This window comes from Theropithecus gelada, chromosome 9, assembly GCF_003255815.1.
Source record: "Theropithecus gelada isolate Dixy chromosome 9, Tgel_1.0, whole genome shotgun sequence".
NCBI lineage: Eukaryota > Metazoa > Chordata > Mammalia > Primates > Cercopithecidae > Theropithecus > Theropithecus gelada.
This window is the reverse complement of record NC_037677.1, coordinates 24,931,298-24,953,145: the sequence shown is the minus strand read 5'-3', so window position 1 is coordinate 24,953,145 and position 21,848 is coordinate 24,931,298. Positions and strand designations below refer to the sequence as shown.

The 21,848-nt window shown below is 41.3% G+C and overlaps 1 protein-coding gene across 3 annotated transcripts in view; it reads right to left on the bottom strand.

Moving 5' to 3' along the window:
* PRTFDC1 (phosphoribosyl transferase domain containing 1) overlaps positions 1–21,848 on the bottom strand; it is a 111,127-nt gene that overhangs the window by 11,009 nt on the left and 78,270 nt on the right. For all 3 annotated transcript variants that reach the window (XM_025397690.1, XM_025397692.1, XM_025397691.1), the window contains exon 4: positions 12,366–12,431. In XM_025397690.1, coding sequence (XP_025253475.1) covers positions 12,366–12,431 — 66 coding nt within the window. The remainder of the gene's footprint in view (positions 1–12,365; positions 12,432–21,848) is intronic.

Below are 21,848 nucleotides of genomic sequence, written 5' to 3'. Positions count from 1 at the left end.
ATAATTTTAAGTTTCCTGAAGCCTCCCCAGAAGCAGAACAGATGCCAGCATCATGCTTCCTATACAGCCTGTGGAACTGACAGCCACCTACACCTTTTCTCTTTATAAATTACCCAGTCTCAGGTATTTCTTTATATCAGTGTGAGGAAGGACTAATACACGATGATTGTACTACATTTTAATTTCTTGTTTGATATGTCTTCCCCACTATATTCTGATCGCCATGAGGTGGGGATCATGTTTGTCTCGATTCCTACCGTATTGCCAGAAACTAGCATAATGCCTGCATATAAGTGCTCAATAATTATTTGTTGAATAAAGCAATAACAACTGATTAAACTTATTACTGAGTTAAAACTGACCGATTAATTGGATTAGGAGTGACATGTCAATGCTGCCCCACCAAATTAAAATATGACTGTGTTAATATGCCATCCCAATTTACTAAATGGTGAGACTATTCTTTCAATGTAATGGTGTTTTTCTTTCTTTAGATGACTTTTCATTTATCTCTATGATTTATACAATACTTTAAGAATCATGACCTGGCACAGTGGCTCACGCCTGTAATCCCAGCACTTTGGGAGGCCGAGGTGGGTGGATCACCTGAGGTCAAGAGTTCAAGACCAGCCTGGCCAACTTGGTGAAACTCCGTCTCTACTAAAATATACAAAAATTAACTGGGTGTGGTGGTAGGTGCCTGTAATCCCAGCTACTCAGGAGGCTGAGGTGGGAGAATCACTTGAACCCGGGAGGTGGAGGTTGCAGTGAACCAAGATTGCGCCACTGCACTCCAGCCTGGGTGACAGGTAAGACTCCATCTCAAAAGAAAAAAAAAATCAGATCAAGTACTACACATTAGATAACTTACTTATGTTTAATGCAAGATTTAATTAATAAAAATGTTAACCACACCAAACCAGCCAACCAACAACTCTGTTAACTTTGCACCATATGTCAAATGCATTCTTATGTGAAAATATCTTCTCGGAAGTGTTTTTCTGTCAGGTATGACATTTTTATTCATTAAATCCATTGAAAATCTTAATTTTATGGAAATATATAAGATTATTTTGTCTATTTTTGAAGCAAGGCACCACTCTTTCAATATATTTTAGTATATTGAAACCCCTCTGTAACAAAAACTACAAGAGTCATGCTGCCAGGGGAGTCCCCTTGGTATTTTGAACACAAGTTGCTATAATCTTAATGGCCAATTTGCAGTAGTTGCTTGAGATGTGCATTTTTAGTTTGATTGAGGCTTACCAATCAGACCTATAAACCAACCCGAATACTTGGAGAATGTTGTGGTTCATTTAATTTTCTGGCTCACAATCTCTTTTTGTTTCAACTTTATAAAGAAAAACCTTTCTAAAATGTGTTAGTCTGCATTCCTGCCTAATTAAGTAGAGTGCATGTATTGAATGTAATTAAACATTTTTTTGATAGTACAGAACCTTGCAAAACAATAGAGTCATCTTTGAAAAGATTTGCTTCAATTCTAAGATATAGTGGTAGGTGGGAAGTAGCATTTGGATGAATAATGATATTGAGAGACGCTGTCACAATTATTCAAATACATTTTCAAATCAAGGTAATGCATACACATGTTTAAAATAGTTTGAGGCCAGGCGCTGTGGCTCACACCTGTAATCTCAGCACTCTGGGAGGCCAAGGCAGGCAAATTATCTGAGGTCAGGAGTTCGAGACCAGCCTGACCAGTATCTTGAAACCCCTTCTGTACCAAAAAATATAAAAATTAGCTGGGCATGGTGGCGCATGCCTATAGTCCTAGCCACTTGGGAGGCTGAGGCAGGAGAATTGCGTGAACCTGGGAGGTGAAGGTTGCGGCGAGCTGAGGTGGGGCCACTGCACTCCAGCCTGGGCAACAGAGTAAGACTCCATCTCAAAATAAATAAATAAATAAATAAATAAAGTAGATTGAAAGGTTTTTAAAAGAAAAACATCCCTCCATCACTTCACCTCTGTTCACTTCCAATTTTGTTTCCCAGAGACAGTCACTTTTAACTCTTTTAGCTGTTTTTCTGATTGTTACTTTTTTATTTCTAAAAAATAGATTTTGTCACATTTCATATAGCTATTTCTGTACTTAAAAACATGTTTAAATCATTTATTGACTTTCAGGTTGCTTGTTTCTTGAAAAGGGTTTAAGTATAAATGCATATTTTTAAATTTTCTTTTTCTTTTTTAGAGACAGGATCTCGATCACAGCTCCCTGTAACCTTGAACTCCCAGCCTCAAGTGATCCTCGCTTCTCAGCCTCCCAGAGTGCTAGGATTACAGGTGTGAGCCACCGTGTCTAGCTGTGTATTCATTCTTATCATAGAAAGTGCATATATTTCCTTATGTATAAATATATACCTGTCAAAGAAAGTTTGTACTTTCTATAATATATAAATATAAAACATTATAGAATGCTTGAAAACCAGAAAAGTCTAAAGACTTCCTAAATTTTTGAAACATGCTTAACTGTTTAAAGTATTTAAAAATATTTCTGTGCTTTAAAATAGATTAAAGCTATCATGGCATTCTTTATTATGTATAGCCAAAATATTATAACATCCAACAAAAATGATGATAATTTCTTAACATCATATAAAGCCTACTACATATTCAAATTTCCCGTTTTCCTTAAAATGGCCTTTGTAGCTGGTTTGTCCAACCTCTACCATGGATTGGATCTTTCTCTTTTAATTTAGAACAGTCTCTTTTGCTGCATAGGCATACCTTGTTTTTTACACTTCTCTTTTTTTTTTTTTAGTAATAAAGTCTTACTCTATTGCCCAGGCTGGAGTGCAATGGCACGATCTTGGCTCACTGCAACCTCTGCCTCCTGGGTTCAAGTGATTCTACTGCCTCAGCCTCCCGAGTAGCTGGGATTACAGGTGTGTGCCACCATGCATGAATAATTTTTGTGTTTTTAGTAGAGATGGGGTTTCACTACGTTGGCCAGGCTGGTCTTGAATTTCTGACCTCGGGTGATCCACCCCTCTTGGTCTCGCAAATTTCTCTTTATTGCACCTTGCAGAGACTCTGTGTGTGTGTGTGTGTGTGTGTGTGTGTGTGTTTAAATTGAAGGTTTGCAGCAACCCTGTGTTGAGCACATGTATTGGTGTCGTTTTGCTGACAGCGTGTGCTCGCTTTGTGTCCCTGTGTCATATTCTGGAACTTCTTGCAATATTTCAAACATTTTCATTGTCATTGTGGTTATGGTGATCTGGGATCAGTGATCTTTAATGTACTATTTGTTTTATTTTTATTTTATTTCTTTTGAGACAGAGTCTTGCTCTGTTGCCCAGGCTGGAGTGCAGTGGCATGATCTCGGCTCACGGCAACCTCTGCCTCCTGGGTTCAAGCGATTCTCCTGCCTCAGCCTCCCAAGTAGCTGGGATTACAGGCACATGCCTCCATGCCCTGGTATTTTTTTTGTGTGTTTTTAGTAGAGAAGGGGTTTCACCCTGTTGGCCAGGCTGGTCTCGAACTCCTGACCTCAGGTGATCCACCCGCTTGGCCTCCCAAAGTGCTGGGATTATAAGCGTGAGTCACTGTGCCCCACCTAGACTGACTCTTTTTAGGGACTAATGCAGTTGGTGACTTTAAGTTGAAGCCAATGCTCAATTACCATTCCAAAAATGCTAGGGTGCTTAAGAATGATGTGAAATTGACTTTGCCTGTGGAGCAAAGTCCACAGCAAAGTCTGTTTATACAGGCACATCTGCTTACAGCATGGTTTATTGAAATGAATATTTTTATGGCCACTCTTGAGACCTACTGTGCAGAAAACAAGATTCCTTTCAAAATACTATGCTCATTAACCATCTACCTGGTCACTCAAGAGCTCTGATGGAGATGTTTACAAGGAGATTATTTTCATGCCTGCTAACACAACATCTATTTTGCAGCCCATAGAGTCATTTAGACTTTCAAGTCTTATTATTTAAGAAATAGATTTTGTAAGGTGATAGCTGCCCATAGATAGTGATTCCTCTGATGGATCTGGGTACAGTAAATTGAAAACCTGAAGATCCACCATTCTAGATGCTATTCAGAGCATTCATCATCCATGAGTGGAGATCAAAATATCAACATGAATAGGGGTTTGGAAGAAGTTGATTCCAACCCTCATGCCTGACTTTGAGGGGCTGAAGGTTTCAGTGGAGAGGCCGAGGGTGGTGGCTGCTGCAGGTAATCCTAGCACTTTGGGAGGCCGAGGTGGGCGGATTGCTTGAGCTTAGTAGTTTGAGACCAGCTTGGGCAACATGGCAAAACCCTGTCTCTACAAAAACTGAGGTGGGAGGATCACCTGAGCCTGGGGAGGTCGAGGCTGCGGTGAGCCATGACTATGCCACTGCACACCAGCCTGGGTGACAGAGCGACAACTTGTCTCAAAACAACAACAACAACAACAACAACAAAGACTTTCATGGAGGAAGTACCTGCAGATGTGGTGGCAATAGCAAGAGAACCTAATTAGAAGTGGAGCCTGAAGATGTGAGTGAATTGCTGTAATCTGATGATCAAACTTGAACAGATAAGGAGTTGCTTCTTATGGATGAGCAAAGAAAGTGGTTTCTTGAGATGGAATTTACTCCTGGCGAAGATGCCATGAACATTGTTGAAATGACAACAAAGGGCTTAAAATATTATATATACTTAGTGATAAAGCAGTAGCACGGCTGGAGAGGATTAACTTCAATTTTGAAAGAAGTTCTACTGTGGGTAAAATGCTATCAAACAGCATCACCATCTGCAGAGAAATCTTTCATGAAAGGAAGAGTCAATCTAAGCAGCAAACTTCATTATTGTCTTGTTTTAAGAAATTGCAACAGCCACCCCAACCTTCTGAAGCACCCACCAGCCTGATGAGTCAGCAGCCATCAACATCGTGGCAAGACTCTCCTCCAGCAAAAAGATGATGACTCACTGAAGGCTCAGATGATCATTAGCATTTTTTTTTTAGCAATGAAGTATTTTTTCATTAAGTTATGTGGCTTATTTTTTAGACATAATGTTATTGCACACTTAGTAGACTACCATGCAGTATAAACATAAGTTTTATACGCACTGAAAAAACAAAAAATTTGTGTGGCTCTCTTTATAGTGGTGGGCTGAAACCAAATCCACAATAACTCTGAGATATGGCTGTGCCTAAGATTAGGTAAAAGAGCTAAGGAGCCAAAATTATTTATCTTTATATAATCAATATATAACATGGAGGCTGGGTGTGATGGCTCACATCTGTAATCCCAGCACTTTGGGAAGCCAAGGCGGGCAGATTGCTTGAGGCCAGGAGTTCGAGAACATCCTAGCCAAGATGGTGAAACTCTGTCTCTACTACAAATATAAAAGTTAGCCAGGCATGGTGGTGCATGCCTGTAGTCCCAGCTACTTGAGAGGCTGAGGCTCAAGAATTGCTTGAACCTGGGAGGTGGAGGTTGCAGTGAGCTGAGATTGTGCCACTGCACTCCAGCCTGGGTGACAGAGTGAGACTCTGTCTCAACAAAACAAAACAGAACAACAAAAAAAATAACATGGAGACTGGCATCTAGTAGGTGCTCAAGAAATACTTGTGTAGTGAATCAACAATTTTGACTTCATTTCTTTCACTTTCTCTAGTTCATTGTATTTCTGATTCATCCCTTCCATTTTTCCTTAACAATCTGCAATTCCTCCTTAACCAAGCTGTCATCAATGTCTATTGCTTTTAATTTTGCACTAAGCAATTTCCTAAAACTCGCGTTTTTTGAGTGGGCAACTTCTTTTCTCAGTACACACTGTGCCTCCTACACACTTCCAATCTGATAACTCTGATCACTGCATCTGAGACGTTTGCCAGTTACTGTCTTAGTCATCTCATCACACCTAGCTCATTTCCTCCCAGAAAGCCAGTAAAATCTGCAGCCTAGGAGCTGCAGGCAAAAACTCTATGAGGAATCTCTGGAGTGTGCTTTCTTTGCTGTTGCATGATTCTGATCAAAACTAATCACAAGGGGTTTCCTAACAAAAAAGAAAAAGAAAGGAAGAAAGAAGAAAAGAAGGGAGGAAAGAATTGCACAAATCGTCATGATGTTCTTAAGTAGGTTATTCCTACTTCTAGCATTTTAGAGCACACAGTGATTTGCACACCACACTGTCTCATCTGCAGCGGTGTAGTTTGGTGGCTGTGGTCACACTAATCAAGAGCAATGGCAGCAGTGACAATGAGCTGTAATGTGGATGTGGAGAATGAGCAGGAATGTGAATATAAACCCCATGGAAAAGGGAATGTAGTTTAGCATTTCATTTTATGTGATAAATTCACAAAATTTCCAGAATCATCAGTCAGTGAGTCTTTCCATTATTGTTCTCAGCTTAGTCAGATGCAATAAAAAAAAGAATGATTTAAACAGTTAAGGCAGCCAAGGGGGAACTTTTGGCAGGTTCTGATGCTTCATTCTGGCATTTAATTAGAATCTTAGGCTGGGTACAGTGGTTCACTCCTGTAATCCCAGCACTTTGGGAGGCTGAGGAGGGTGGATCACTTGAGGTCAGGAGTTCGAGACCAGCCTGACCAACATGGTGAAACCCCATCTCTTCTAAAACATACAAAAATTAGCTGGGTGTGGTGGTGCACTCCTGTAATCCCAGCCACTCAGGAGGCTGAGGCAGGAGAATCGCTTGAAACTGGGAGGTGGCGGTTGCAGTGAGCTGAGCTCATACCACTGCACTCCAGCCTGGGCGACAGAGCAAGATTCTGTCTCAAAAAAAAAAAAAAGAAAAAAGAAAAACTTATTTGAGGGCAGATTTGAGGGGCATGTCTCCCAAAATCTTGGGCTTAACCTGCACATCTGTGTTTTCATGTTGCCAGATTTGTGTCTGTTTCCATGCATTTTGTTTTATTCCACCCTTTCAGAGGTTTCTCGTGAATATGAATAAAATCTTGCTTTAATAGATACACACATTTTATGAAGTGCCAGTATTAAATCAACTTTGGAAAAAAAAATTAGTCAGAGAGTACAGTGTGTAGACAGCTTAAACACACCAAATAAAATGCTTTTAACGTCATGAACTGAAGAGGCCATTTAACTTGATCATTGAGGGCTCACTTTATTCAACAGCAATGACCTATTTAGAACCATGACTCAGACAGCTTCCCGTGTGAGCTTCCTTTCCTTGAAAGAAAAGAAAGAGAGAGAGAGAGAAAGAGAGAGAGAGAGAGAGAAAGAAAAGAAGAGAGAGAAAGGAAGAGAGAGAAAGGAATTTAATAAAAAGCAAAAAAAAAAAAAAAAAAAAAAAGAAGAGAGAAAGAAAGATAACAAAAAAAGAAAGAAAAAAAGAAAGGTAGTTTCTTGGGGTTCAAAGCAAAACATTTTTTATTTAAAAAAAGGAAAGAAAGGGAGAAAGAAATGGAAGAAAGAAAGAAAAGAAAGCCAGAGATAGAGGGAGAGAGAGAGAGAGAGAGAGAGAGAGTGGGGTGGCTGTGTAGCGTCTCCTTTTCTTCTAAATATTTTAATCCCATGTCTTCAAGGGCTCCAGAAGTATTATACAGTTATGTTCATAATGCCTCTAACTCACAGCATGACAAGATTATGTAGGTGAGCCATGTCCCCATGTTTTACAGAGTTCTTTCATACACAAATTTAATTTTAAAAAATCCTTTCTAGCCCTCCCTCCTTCATTTAACTCTGTCACGTCTCCTTTTGATGCCAGGATTCCTTCTCTTCCACCCTAACTTGGCTCCTGTAGTTCAAGTGCTCCTGCAGGCTCCGCCCACCCCGCCTCCAAACTGCTCTCTTCCCTCTTTCAGCCCTTCTTCCCTCTTGTCAGTTTCATTTTCCTGAAACACAGCTCCATGATGTCATCTCTGCTCAAATACTTTTGTGTCTCTTGTTTGCTTTGCTGAGCAAGTTCAACTCTTCATTGGGACTTTCAATGTATTCTACACAGCAAACCCCGTGTTTTCGTTTTTTGTTTTTTTTTTCCTACTACTTTCCCGTTTTTGATTAATTTCCTTCAGTCATGCTGGTCCACTCCTGTCCAGTGATCTTACTCTTTTCCCACTTACCCCATTCCGTATTTTTATTTTTAGTAAGTATTATTCTTGTTGTAGGCTTTGTGAAATTTTCTTCGAAGCTGTCACCTATTTATGAAGGATTAGGGCTAATTATTGGTGGGGGATAGGTTGTGGTATTGTATTAAATTTTGGTGGGGTTTTTGTGGGTTTAATTTTTTTTTCTTTTTTTTTTTTTTTTAAGACAGGGTCTTGCTCTGTCACCCAGGCTGGAGTGTAGTGGCATAATCTTGGCTTACTGCAACCTGTGCCTCCCGGGTTAAAGTGAGTCTCCTGCCTCAGCTGGTATTAGAGGTGTGTGCCATCACATCCAGCTAATTTTTGTATTTTTAGTAGAGACCAGGGTCTTGCCATGTTGGCCAGGCTGATCTCAAACTCCTGACCTCAAGTGATCCACCCGCCTCAGTCTCCCAAACTGCTGGGATTATAGGCGTGAGCTACTGTGCCTGGCTGGCTTAATGGTTTTTGAAATTTATTTGGAGGGAATGATTGTTGGTTTTGGGTAGATGACAGTGATAGCTACGGAGGAGTACCCTGAGGCTTGGGGATCAAGTGTTGCCACGGGGGACCCTTCCCCTCTCTTCTGTGTTAGTCACAAACCCTTCTATTCCAGGCAAAAGCTCACCCTTCCCCTCTAAGACTATCTGAATCCTAAGGAATCCTTCATTCTTTGGATTTCATTAAACCCAAGGAAAGAGTCTTGTGTGGAAAGATGTATGGGACTCTTCTTAGAGTGCCAAGCATTAAATAAGAGAAGGTGTATTCCTGGGAACAAACTCCTGGCAGAGTAATAACACGATGATAAACGTACTTTAAATGTAAGTTTACTGAATGACTGACAAATTCTATTACGACTACAGGAGAAAGGAGAAGTCACTGCAGCCTCAACCTCTTGAGCCCAAGTGATCCACTCACCTTAGCCTCCTGAGTAGCTGGGACTACAGGCATGCACCACCATGCCTGGCTAAATTTTAAATTTCTTTTGTAGAGATGCAGTCTCACTATGTTGCCCAGGCTGGTCTCAAACTCCTGGCCTCAACAATCCTTTCATCCAGTGGAGGTATTTATTGCAGTTTCAGACTTTCTTCTACACCCATTAAAACAAGTACCCACTAATTGTTGGGTGCCTTTTCCTTTTACATTTTTTTCCAGCTAGTGTATATTCTGCATGATGGAAAGATTTTGGAGAGCCTCTAAAATATATTTATAAAATCTTGCCAATTCTTATTTTTTAAATTTTATTTTTTCATTGATACACAATGTTTTATGTATTTATGGAGTTACATGCACAGAATATGCAATGAGCAGGTCAGGGTATTTGGGGGAGCCACTGCCTTGACCGTCTATCATTTCTACGTGTTGGGAACATTTCAAGTCTTCTAGCTACTTTGAAATATACAACACATTGCTGTTAACCATGGTCACTCTACATTGCCATTGAATAGTGTGTCTTATTTTTTCTATCTAATTTAATTGATAACCTTTCATGGAGAGGCTGAATGAAGAATGAATGAACAGGGTGGGTCATATGAAGGCCTTTATCTTTTTTTTTTTTTTTCAGCCTTACTCATATATTGTATTTTATTTCTTATGAAAATGGCTACCCAAAGAAGTCATTGTAGCAGCCTACTATTCTAAGGCAGCAACTATAACTTAAATGCTAACAAACTCACTCTATAAGACCTAAAACCCTTCCCCAGGGCTGTAATGGGTATTTAAGTTTCCCAAGCCCAGTGACAACTAATGATTTTTATTACCTATCGAATAGGAACAAATGGATTTTAATAGTTCCCCTATAGCTGAAAAACTCCACAAACAATACGTTGCCTCTACCTACATGATCCATTGACTCATGCCAGAAATACTTTCTAAAATGCTTACGACTGTGATGTTCAAACTGGGCTCTGGCTACTTCTGGTGGTTATTTGGTGTTATGCCAAGGCATATTGGAAGGCCTTTATCTTTTTTAAGGAAAAGGAAATTTTAAAAGCTAAGTGAAATTTTTTTCACTGCTCCACCTCAGCTGTGTTGCATTCACTTCCTCAGTCCCCCTTGAGTCTCCTGTGAGGAAGCCCTCCTGCCTCAACAAAGAGGGCGCTCTTCCCTCACTCAGCACCTTTCTCTCTACCTCTCAACTTAACCAGCTGGTGGGTGTGTCCTTGGGTGTGATCAGGTGGGTTTATTTACCATTTCCCTCTGCCCTGTCCTCTCTTAATCGAAGACTTCTTTCTAATTTCCACATAAGAGGACCATCCACTTGTTCAGTCACCAAATATTTATTCCAATTTGTTATGGACCAGGTATGGTCTCTGCCCACTGCATGCTGACTTCCTGGTCGGGCAGACAGGCAAATAAAAAGCCCTAAGGTAAACATTGCAACTTGTGGAAAGGACTCTAGTGGAAACAAGGTATGGATATAGAGATTATTATTATTATTTTTTAAGGGACAGAGTCTTGTTCTGTCGCCCAGGCTGGAGTGCACTGGTGCGATCATAGCTCACTGCAGCCTTAACTCTTGGGCTTAAGTGATCCTCCTCCTCAGCCTCCCGAGTAGCTGGGATTACAGGTGTGCACCACCATACCTGGCTTATTTTCGTATTTTTAGGAGAGACAGGGTTTTGCTATTTCGGCCTGGCAGGTCTCGAACTCTCGACCTCAAATGAACTGCCCACTTCGGCCTCTGAAAGTGCTGGGATTACAGGCATGAGCCACCATGCCCCGCCGTCTACACGCAAATTTCTTCTTGGCATTCATTTAGGAATCTTAGAGTTGTCACTTTGACAGACTCCACAGCAAAAGCACAAGGTAAACTATTTCTTTTGTGTAATAAACCTGTAAGGCAATGTCCTACAATAAAATCCTAAAATGACGTGTTAAAGACCACTCCAGGGTTGTTAAAACTTATGAATTTCTGGAAATTACTTTTAGTGTATTAGCTTTCTAGGATGTTGTTTCAGGTACCAATGTAACAGTAACATCAAATGGTGGCTTAGTGATGCATTAACATCAACAGGTTAATTTCGATTTTTATGGAACACAATTTACTGCCGGCTAGCCATTTAACACATAGATCTACTATGCTGTCTTCAGAGTAGAGGGAAGTATGCTGTTTTGTAGTCAGAGTCCTTGTGGCTCCACTTTGGGTGGCCAAAGCAGGTGGATCACTTGAGGTCAGGAGTTTGAGACCAGCCTGTCCAATGTGGTGAAACCCCATCTCTACTAAAAATACAAAAATTACCCGGGCATGGTGGCAGGTGCCTGTAATCCCAGCTACTTGGGAGGCTGAGGCAGGGGAATCATTTGAAACCAGGAGGTGGAGGCTGCAGTGAGCTGAGATCATGCCACTGCACTCCAACCTAGGGACAGAGTGAGACTCTGTCTAAAAAAAAAAGTCCTTGTGGCTCTATAGCGATCCTAAGATTCTTACACATATTTTTATTAAATGTGGCTGCTATTTTTTTCCTACCCAGGCATTGCATAACAATAACAACCACAAGTATGAGTGATTAAGCTTGTGTAATAGACTAATCCATTTTACTTAGAAAGCCAAGCTGTTCAGGGATAAGGGATACAAGCTAGGTCAGTACTGCTGAACAAAAACAAATTCCGGATTGCTTTTATTCACAGCAAACTTGCATTTCAAGTAACATTCCACGAACATCATTTTCGTTAGGAAACAACCCTTCTTTCCAGTTTATGTATTTATGTCAGAATCTAAACAGTCTTTTCACTTAATTATTAAGCACTGGCAGATTTGGAACTCCAAGTTAAAACTGGAGGTGTTCTTCCTATTATCTAATAGTTTACATTCTTTCAAATAGAAAAAAAAGCAAAGTGCTGAAAATGCGCTCTTAAGAGGTCCTTTTCTCTTCCCTCCCAAGATTTTGTACATGTCAATGAACCTGTGTAAATGTCTTACTGAAGAGCCTAGGTGCGGAGGATGAATGAGAAAAAAAAGGCAGATGAATAAATAAAGGGAAAGCTTCCTTTTCAGAAGGTGCCTGGAAAGATGAGTAGAAAAGGATTAGAACAAGGTGGGCAAAGGGGTTTTGCTGTCTGAAATAAGATTGGAAGGAAGCTTGGAGAAGAAAGATTTGGTCTGCATGGTGTCTTGGAAGCATTCTAAAAAGAGTGTTGTAGAAAGGGGAGATCATTAAAAGGATTCACACAGCCATTTGTATGAATTGGAAAACCCGGGAGAGTGTCTGAAATGTCCTGTGAGTGCTGACCTGAAATGCAGGTCACCGATGCCCCCAGACATCAATGCAGTCTGAGCACAGCTACATTAACAAACCTTTCCAGCCAGTGTTGAAAGATCATCACCTCCGATTATCTGCATCTCACCCATGGACTGGTCATTCTGCAAAAAAGGAGAAAAAAAAGGGAGACAATTTTACCACGCAAGAAAACCTTTAAAGCACATTTTCCTGTTTACCCAGTTAGTGGCCGGAATGTGCCTTACAAATATAGCACAAATAGCTAATAGGGATTCATGGTTGCCTATGGTTACCAAGAGCCACGCTCCTGCTACTGCCCTTGAGACAAAGCTTTCTAATGGCTGGTGGGGAGAGGGTGGGTATGCAGGGGGAATGGGAGAGTGGAGAGAGGACAGACAAACCGAATATGAAGCAAAACACTCTGGAAGGTGCCTGAGCCTATCCTGGAGCAGAGGGAACTGGAGGAGACAGCCACACTCCTGTGCTTCACCTACCTAGGGGTGGACCAAGTACGTGTCAGCTTTGCCACCAAGCCCTGATTAAAGATCCGCAGTGGAGAACAGTCAGGTTCTGGTTTCCTGAGAGACTGGAGGCCTCCTCTACTCCCCACCATCGGAGATCCGGCCCCTCATCTGACATCCAGAGCAATTCTAACAGGCCATGAATCAAGAAGTACTGTACTTAGACCTTCTGACATGAAGGATGAGGCCTCAGACAATTTCTGCAGTCCTAAGAATGTGACACTCAGAACTACATGTGTGTGTGTATATGTATATACACAAAATATATATAATATACAAAATATATATACAAAATACATATATACAAAATATATATGCACATGTGTGTGTATATATATGTGTGTGTGTATATGTATATGTGTGTGTGTATATATATATATATATACACATATACTTTTTTTTTTTTCTTTGAGACAGGGTCTCACTTTTGCCCAGGCTGGAGTGCAGTGGCATGATCACAGCTCATTGCAGCCTCAATCTCCCAGGCTCAAGCAAATCCTCCCGTCTCGGCTTCCCAAGTAGCTGAGACTACAGACAGGCACATACCACAGTGCCCTGGCTAATTTTTTTTCTTAATTTATTTTTATTTTTAGTAGAGAAAAGGTCTTGCTATGTTGTCCAGGCTGTTCTTGAACTCCTGAGCCCAAGTGATTCTCCTGCCTTGGCCTCCCAAAGTGCTGGGATAACAGAGAGGAGCCACCACGGCTGGCCTTAGAACCATATTTAGAAGACTTTTCATTGAAATCGTGTTAGAGTTTATGATCATTTACTTTCATCATGTTTGTGTATGGTATATTATCCTGTCCTAATGAAACCTCACTAAACAAACAAACAAAATGGGCTGTTACATAGTGACCATCATAATAGAATGACACAGAGGCAAAACAAGAAACAGAACCAGCCACTTGTCTCCCAGCCTCATTACAGACCCACATTAAAGGAAGCAAAGCCAATATATTCAGGCAGTCTGTTTCATGACCAAGCAAGAATGCTGTGATGTTGCAATCCCTTGATTCTAACAATAACCTTGGGGAGAAAAAGATGATCTAGGCACCATATGTGCTACATGCTGAACCAGGAAACGTCTTTAGTTACTGCTGTGGACAGCTGTCACTTTTGCTAGCTCAGCATCTTCCTCCTTTATCCTAGCAAAGAGGCCCTCCCTCTTCCTGGGGGGAGTCCATTCTGCACGGTTCAGGTAGGGCCAGGCCTTCACAGTGCAGGCCAACCAACTGGGCCTGAAGCTATATCCAACCGCAGACTTTCCAGCTACTCAAGCCAATTCCCTTAGGAATTTTCTTGGGCTGGTTTGAAGACTCACTTGTAAGTGAGTCTCTATCTAGAGGTACAGTTACTTTGTTATGGAGTTGGTCATCTGGGAAGGGAAAAAGGAGCCAAACCACCAGTAGGACAGATTTGCCAATGAAACACATTTTGTCTTTTTACCTTGCTGCTCAAACGAAAAAAAAAAGACCTTAAAATTTTTTACCTTTTTTTTTTTTTTTTTTTAAGAGACGGGGTCTCACTCTGTCACTTAGGCTGGAGAGCAGTGTTGCAATCATAGTTCACTGCTGCCTGAAACTCCTGGGCTCAAGCGATCCTCCTGCCTTAGCCTCTCAAGTAGCTGGGACTACAGGTGTGCACCACCATGCCTGGCCAAATATCTTTTTACTTCTGCTTGGTAAAGCATTCACTCCTTACCATGGATGGTTGGAGGGAGCACAGGCAGACAAGGAGAGAGGCTTCACACACTAGCTCATCCTAAAAGTGGCCCACTAAGTTAGATAAACCCAGTTATTTTATTCTTACGGGAACTGATATATCAAAAGGAGAAATATCAAAGGATATTCAGAATTTACAGATGTTTCGTTGTTTTTGTACACTTATCATCAGATATTCACAAGTAGTCATGATAGTGGTCTTTTTGACTTGTCAAAAATGTCAAAGGAGAAAATTTTCTTGTCACTGCTAGAGGTGCTGAAATAGAGGAATTAACATAGGAAGAATTTCTGCACGTTAGACTTAAATATGTTAATAGCAGCAGGAAAAATAAAATGTCGGTACTTCCAGGGGACTGGGTTATACAGAATTGAATACAACTACTAAACCACAAAGTTTAATGTAACCAGTGAGATTTATAGTCTGTCAGATCAGAGTAAATTTCACAATAATTCTACATTTTCATCTTCATTCTATTGATTAAAACCAAAAACCAAAAAAATCAGAGAACTAAATAATGTGCTAAAAGCCATAGAGTATGTTGCCAAGCAAGTGTTACTTAAGAAATTCTTCTTCCAAGTGTATAAACATGTTTTTTAAAAAAATTTTTAATTGACCAACAACTATTGTATATATTTGATATGATTAGGCTGTGTCCCCACCCAGATCTCATCTTGAACTGTAGTTCTCATAATCCCCACGTGTCATGGGGAGGGACCCAGCGGGAGGTAAATGAATCATGGCGGCAGTTCCTTCATGCTGTTCTCATGACAATGAGTGAGTTCTCACGAGATCTGATGGTTTTATTAGGCGGCTTTTCCCCCCTGCTTCATTCTGCTCTTCTCCTTCCTGCCATCATGTGAAGAAGGGCATGTTTGCTTCTCCTTCCGCCATGATTGTAGGTTTTCTGAGGCTTTCCTAGCCCTGTGGAACTGTGAATCAATTAAGCCTCTTTCCTCTATAAATTAACCGGTCTCGGGTATGTGTTGTTATTAGCAGCATGAGAATGGACTAATACAATATTTATGAGGTACAATGTGATGTTACGATACATTTCTGCATTGTGGAATGATCAGATAAGGCTAATTACCATATCCATCACTTCAAATATTTATCATTTCTTGTGTTGAGAACATTTAAAATCCTCTTTTAGCTATTTTGAAATATATATTAATTATAGTCTCTGTGCTGTGCAACAGAACACCAGAACTTATTCCTCCTATCTACCTGTAACTTTGCATCCACTGACCAACCTCTCCCTTTTCCCCATTCTCCCCTGCTGCCCCCAGCCTCTGGTAAGCACTATTCTATTCTCTACTTCTGTGAGTTAAACTTTTTTATATTACATATAAATGCAATTATATGGTATTTATCACTCTGTGCCTGGCTTATTTCACTCAGCATAATGTTCTCAGTCCATTCATGTATATACATGTTTTTAATATTAGATTTGTCCTTAATTCATCTGGAATTTATATCTTCCAAGTGGGTATACTGTCAATTGTTCCAATATAATTTATTGAATTATTATTTTTCCCTACTGGTTTGAAACATCATTTTGATCATATCTATCATTCTCATATGTAAGGGTCAGTTTCTGTATTTTTCTAATCTAACACATCTACATAAACATTAATTAATCTAACATGTCCAATTAATTAATTAATCTAACTTATCTATTTCCAACACCCAAATCATATTGTTATAATTCTCGTGGTTGTTTCCTTTTTCTTTTCTTTTTTTTTTTTTTTCAGATACAGGGTCTTGTTCTGTCACCCAGGCTGGAGTGCACCCTCAAACCCCTGGCTGCCAGTGATCCTCCTGCCTTGGCCTCCCAAAGTGCTAGGATTATAGGTGTGAGCCACCACGCCTTGCCTTATCATAGCTTTTTAACATGTTTTAATATTTGGTAGGACTAGTCCACTTTTTAGTTCTTTTTAAAAATTGCCTTGAGGCTGAGGGTGGTGGCTCATGCCTGCAGAGGCAGGCACTTTCGGAGGCTGAGGCAGGAGGATTGCTTGAGCCCAGGAGTTTGAGACCAGCTTGGGCAACATAGTGAGATCAACATTTCTACCAAAACAAAACAAAAAAAACCCCACAAACCCAAAACTGTCTTGGTAACTTTTGTACATTTTCTTTTTTCCTGTCTGGTGGGTTGTACAAAGATCAACTGAATTAATGCATATGGAACATTTAGAACAGAACCCGGCACATGGTTAGCATTCCATAAATGCTAGACAGGATTAATTTCTTTTCTAAAAATTGTATGGCCAGGGGCTGTGGCTCACACCTGCAATCCCAGCACTTTGGGAGGCTGAAGCAGGTGGATCACAAGGTCAGGAGTTCAAGATCAGCCTGACCAATATGGTGAAACCCCATCTCTACTAAAAATACAAAAATGAGCCAGGTATGGTGGTGCATACCTGTAGTCCCAGCTACTCGGGAGGCTGAGGCAGGAGAATCGCTTGAACCTGGAAGGTGGAGGTTGCAGTGAGCCAAGGTCACACCACTGCACTCTAGCTTGGGTGAAAGAACGAGACTCCGTCTCAAAAAAAATTGTATTATTATTTATTTTATTTTATTTTATTTTATTTTTTATAGAGATGAAGTCTCACTGTATTGCCCAGGCTGGTCTCGAACTTCTGGCCCCAAACAATACTCCCACCTCAGTCTCCCAATTTTTTTCTTCCTTCCCCCAACCCCCGACCCTGACTCAGCCCCTGAGGAAATGGCTACTCCTCAGTCCTCCACTGGTACACTGGACTCTAGAGCTCCCCTGGTTTACACCCTCCAGAAAAATAAGCCTTTTATTTCCCACTGGGATGGTGAAGGAAACTTAGAGGTTCAGCTTCTCCACTCAAAGGCTTTCAACAACCTTGTTCTTTTCATTCCATTCCTTCCTCACTCCACCTTCTAAAAACCTACTCCTGAACCCTTCAGAAATTTGTGGCACGACCCCCCTACTTCTCACTGTTGGTCTCCTCCACAGGCATTTTGATGTTCATTTTCCCTATTTGGCCGAGTCAGTGCTCTTCCTTGATCAGGCACGTACCACCATGCTGGGCAAATTTTGTTTTTTTCAGTAGAGATTGGGTCTCACTATTTTGCTCAAGCTGGTCTCGAACGACTGGGCTACAGTGATCCTCCTGCCTCAGCCTCCCAATCACTGGGATTAGAGCCATGAGCTATCCCCATCAGGCCTAACCATGATATTTTTCTAATGGTTCAAAATCATCCTATATCTCTTGGATTGATGTTTGTGTGTTTTTAATGAACGTCACTGGTTTGAAGAAAGATGAACAATCCCAAATAAAATATTACAAGTAAGACTAGTCTATTGTTTTATTTTCTTTCACTACCTTTGTGTATTTTTAAAGCAAAGTTATGTGAGCTTCATATAATAAGTTGGTTTTTCTATGAGCTAGAAGATTCTGTATATAAATGGATTTAGCTGTTTTGCTAATGTTCAGTAGAGCTCAGAATAAGTTTTATTTTATTTTATTTTATTTTATTTTATTTTATGTTAGAGACAGAGTCTTGCTCTGTTGCACAGGCTGGAGTGCAGTGGTACAATCTCGGCTCACTGCAACCTCCGCCTCCCCAGTTCAAGCAATTCTCCCACTTCGCCCTCCCGAGTAGCTGGGATTACAGGTGTGTGCCACCACGATGGGCTAATTTTTGTATTTTTAGTAGAGATGGGGTTTTGCCATGTTGGTCAGGCTGGTCTCGAACTCCTGGCCTCAAGCAATCTGCCTGCCTCAGCCTCCCAAAGTGCTGGGATTATACGTGTGAGCCACTGTGCCTGGCCAGAATAGGTATTATTTAATCTCCAATTTGAAAATGAAGAAACAGAGATAATAAGAGTTTAAGAAACTTTCCCAAAGAGGGCTGGGCACAGTGGCTCACGCCTGTAATCCCAACACTTTGGGAGGCTGAGGCGGGTGGATCACTTGAGGTCAGGAGTTTAAGACCAGCCTGGCCAACATGGTGAAACCCCATCTCTACTAAAAATACAAAAAGTAGCCGGGTGTGGTGGCACGTGCCTGCAATTCCAGCTACTCAGGAGGTTGAGGTGGGAAAATCGCTTGAACCTGGGAGGTGGAGGTTGTAGTGAGCCAAGATTGCACCACTGCACTTCAGCCTGGGTGACAGAGCGAGACTCTGTCCAAAAAAAAAAAAAAAACTTTCCCAAAGAGGTGCTGCTAGTAAGTGAATGAGTCCAGTTCAATCCTAGATTCGCCTGACTCCACAACATTCTGGTGGAGCCCCTGGCCCTCCCCAGTATTCCTGGGGGAAAGAAGCACATCGTGGGTGCTCTCTGGAGAGAAACACCAAGGGGTACAGGGTCTGGCTGCATCAGTGAAGTCAGAGGCATAAGCTGAAATGGACAGGAGAAATCAATATCTCCGTAGGAATGCTGTTGGCAGAGGATGTGTGGATTTACTTAAATACAAAAGGAAACCTCTGACCTATAGTCACGCATCTTTGGAAAAACTATTTTGGAAATGTTAGGTGACCTGGTCTCTAGGTACTCCATATAGCATGTCAGATAGCGCAGCAGGGGAGACGATTCCTCACCAAACAGACAATTTGGACGGCTTTGAGAACGTTCAGGAAAAAAACAAACTGAGGAAGAATAAATATCTTAAATATCCTGTCCTTCTGAGGAACCAGAAGAGGAAAAGTAAAGAAAATAAATAAACAAGAGAACCACTCTCTAAGCCATTCATTTCAAGAGTCAGAGCGCAACCTGCTTCAAAATCTCTACACAAAGGCTGTCTCAATATTCTCCGCCCCCACAGAGGCCTTAGCTTTGCTTTTCCCCTTCTTTCATCCTAATCCGTCCTCTCAGCTATTCTCCTGTGCTCAGGGAGGTCGCTGATACTCTATGAAATGGACAGAGATGCAAAACAGAGTCAGCAACATTTCATTGTAAGAAGATTTAATGATCAAGCTGGAGAGCTCCTAATTAAAATGTTGCAAATGGCTTGAATTGATTTTTTTCAAAACTCTGAGCATTTGATACCAGCTCAGATAATAAGGACAGGTGAATTGATTCTAGTATTCCTAGTTTTCCAGTCAGTGGTTGATGTGAGATGTGGCTTGCAATTGAGTCCCTCAGTCTTTTAAGCTACATGGAGCCAAAGTGGAAGCTGATGCAGAGCTAAGGTCAGTGAAGCTCTCACACCTGTCCCTTGCTTCCACCAGAGCTGTTCTGTCTCTGTTGTATTTACCGATTTTTTTTTTTTTTTTTTTTTTTGAGATGGGGTTTCGCTCTTGTTACCCGGGCTGCAGTGCAGTGTTGCAACCTTGGCTCACTGCAACCGCCTCCCGGGATCAAGCGATTCTCCTGCCTCAGCCTCCCAAGTAACTGGGATTACAGGCACGTGCCACCATGCCCGACTGATTTTTGTATTTTTAGTAGAGACAGGGTTTCACTGATCTGGAACTCCTGACCTCAGAGGATCCGCCCGCCTCGGCCTCCCAAAGTGTTGGGATTACAGGAATGAGCCACCGTGCCCGGCTGTATTCACTGAATTCTAAAGAAGACACTGGGGAAGAAATGTTCTGCTATCAAAAACCCCAAAAGTTTGAAAACTATTAGGTTGGTGCAAAAGTAACTGTAGTTTTTGCCTTTTTTCAAATGGCAAGGACTGCAATTACTTTTGCACCAACCTAATATCATGTTAATGTTTTTATCTCTTGAAATCAACTTACCTTCTTTTCAGTTTCCTGTTCATTTAAATACCTATTTGGTGCTTAGATTGTTTTTGTGGAGAAATTCATGCTTTCAATCTCTGTGGGGTGAGTGGGGAGAAAGGAGAATGTGGAGACCAAGCGAACAGGCAGCTGGCGTCTCATGAATTCAGGCACCAGGCTGCCTGGGTTCCGGCCACAGCTCCACTTTTTGTGCACCGACCTTAAGGAAGTTACCTAACCTTTCAGTGCGTCAGTTTCCCTATGAATAAAAAAAGTATATTCAGAGTTCCTACTTCAGAGGAGCATAGGGAGGATTAAATGAATCAGTACGCATTAAGCACTTAGACAAAGTGCCTGGCATTTTATAATAAATAGTACATAAAGTATGCTCTGTCTTCTTGACATCTGCCTTTAGTATTTTTTTTCTTTTTTTTGAGACAGAGTCTTGCACTGTTGCCCAGGCTGGAGTGCAGTGGTGTGAACTCAGCTCACTGCAACCTCCACCTCCTGGGCTCATGATTCTCCTGCCTCAGCCTCCCAAGTAGCTGGGATTACAGGCTACCAGGCCCGGCTAAATTTTTTGTTGTTGTTGTATTTTTAGTAGAGATGGGGTTTCGCCATATCTTTAGTCTTGCCTTTAATCTTAAGAAACATGCACATCTGTTTGAGTCTCCTGACATTGGTTTTGTGATTTATTCTTTGTTCATTCACACAGCAGATAATACATACATGTAAGCCATGTGCTCTGTGGTTAGGGTTTACTGAGGTGGACTGACGCCATGAGGCACATGGTTAAGAAGGACTGCTGTCCCTTTGGTGCCAATCTATTGATTGGCTACCACTTTGGAAACACACTCATCTGTGTGTTCCTTCGGGGTTTCTCAGTGAACTCCCAGCTCTCATGCTGCAGTGTCTGATGTTTACACTGAGCCATTGCATGGGCAAAATTTCCATCATTCCACTTTACTGCTTGCTTGCTTTCTTTTCTTTCTTTCTTTCTCTTTCTTTCTTTCTTTCTTTCCTTTCTTTCTTTTCTTTCTTTCTTCTTTCTTTTTCTTTCTTTCCTTTCTTTCTTTTCTTTCTTCTTTTCCTTCTTTCCTTCCTCCCTCCCTCCTTCCTTCCTTCCCTCCTCCCTTCCTTCCTTCTTTCCTTCCTTCCTTCTTCCTTCCTTCTTTCTCTTCCTTCTTTCCTTCCTTCCTTCCTCCTTCCATCCTTTCTCCCTCCCTCCTGCTTTCTTTCCTCTTTTTTCTTTCTCTCTCTTTCTTTCTTTTCCTTTCTTCCTTCCTCCCTCTCTCCCTCCCTCTTTCCTTCCTTCCTTCCTTCCCTTCCTTCCTTCTTCCTTCTTTCTCTTCCTTCTTTCCTTCCTTCCTTCCTTCCTCTTTCTGTCCTTCCTCCCTCCCTCCCTCCCGCTTTCTTTCCTCTTTTTTCTTTCTCTCCCTCTTTCTCTTTTCTTTCTTTCTTTCTCTTCCTTCCTTCTTCCTTCCTTCCTTTCTTCTTTCCCTTCCCTCCCTCCCCTCCCCTCCCCTCTCCTCTCCTCTCCTCTCCTCTCCTTTCCTTTAAGACAGAGCCTTACTCTGTCATCCACGTCGGAAACGAGTGGTACAATCATAGCTTACTGCA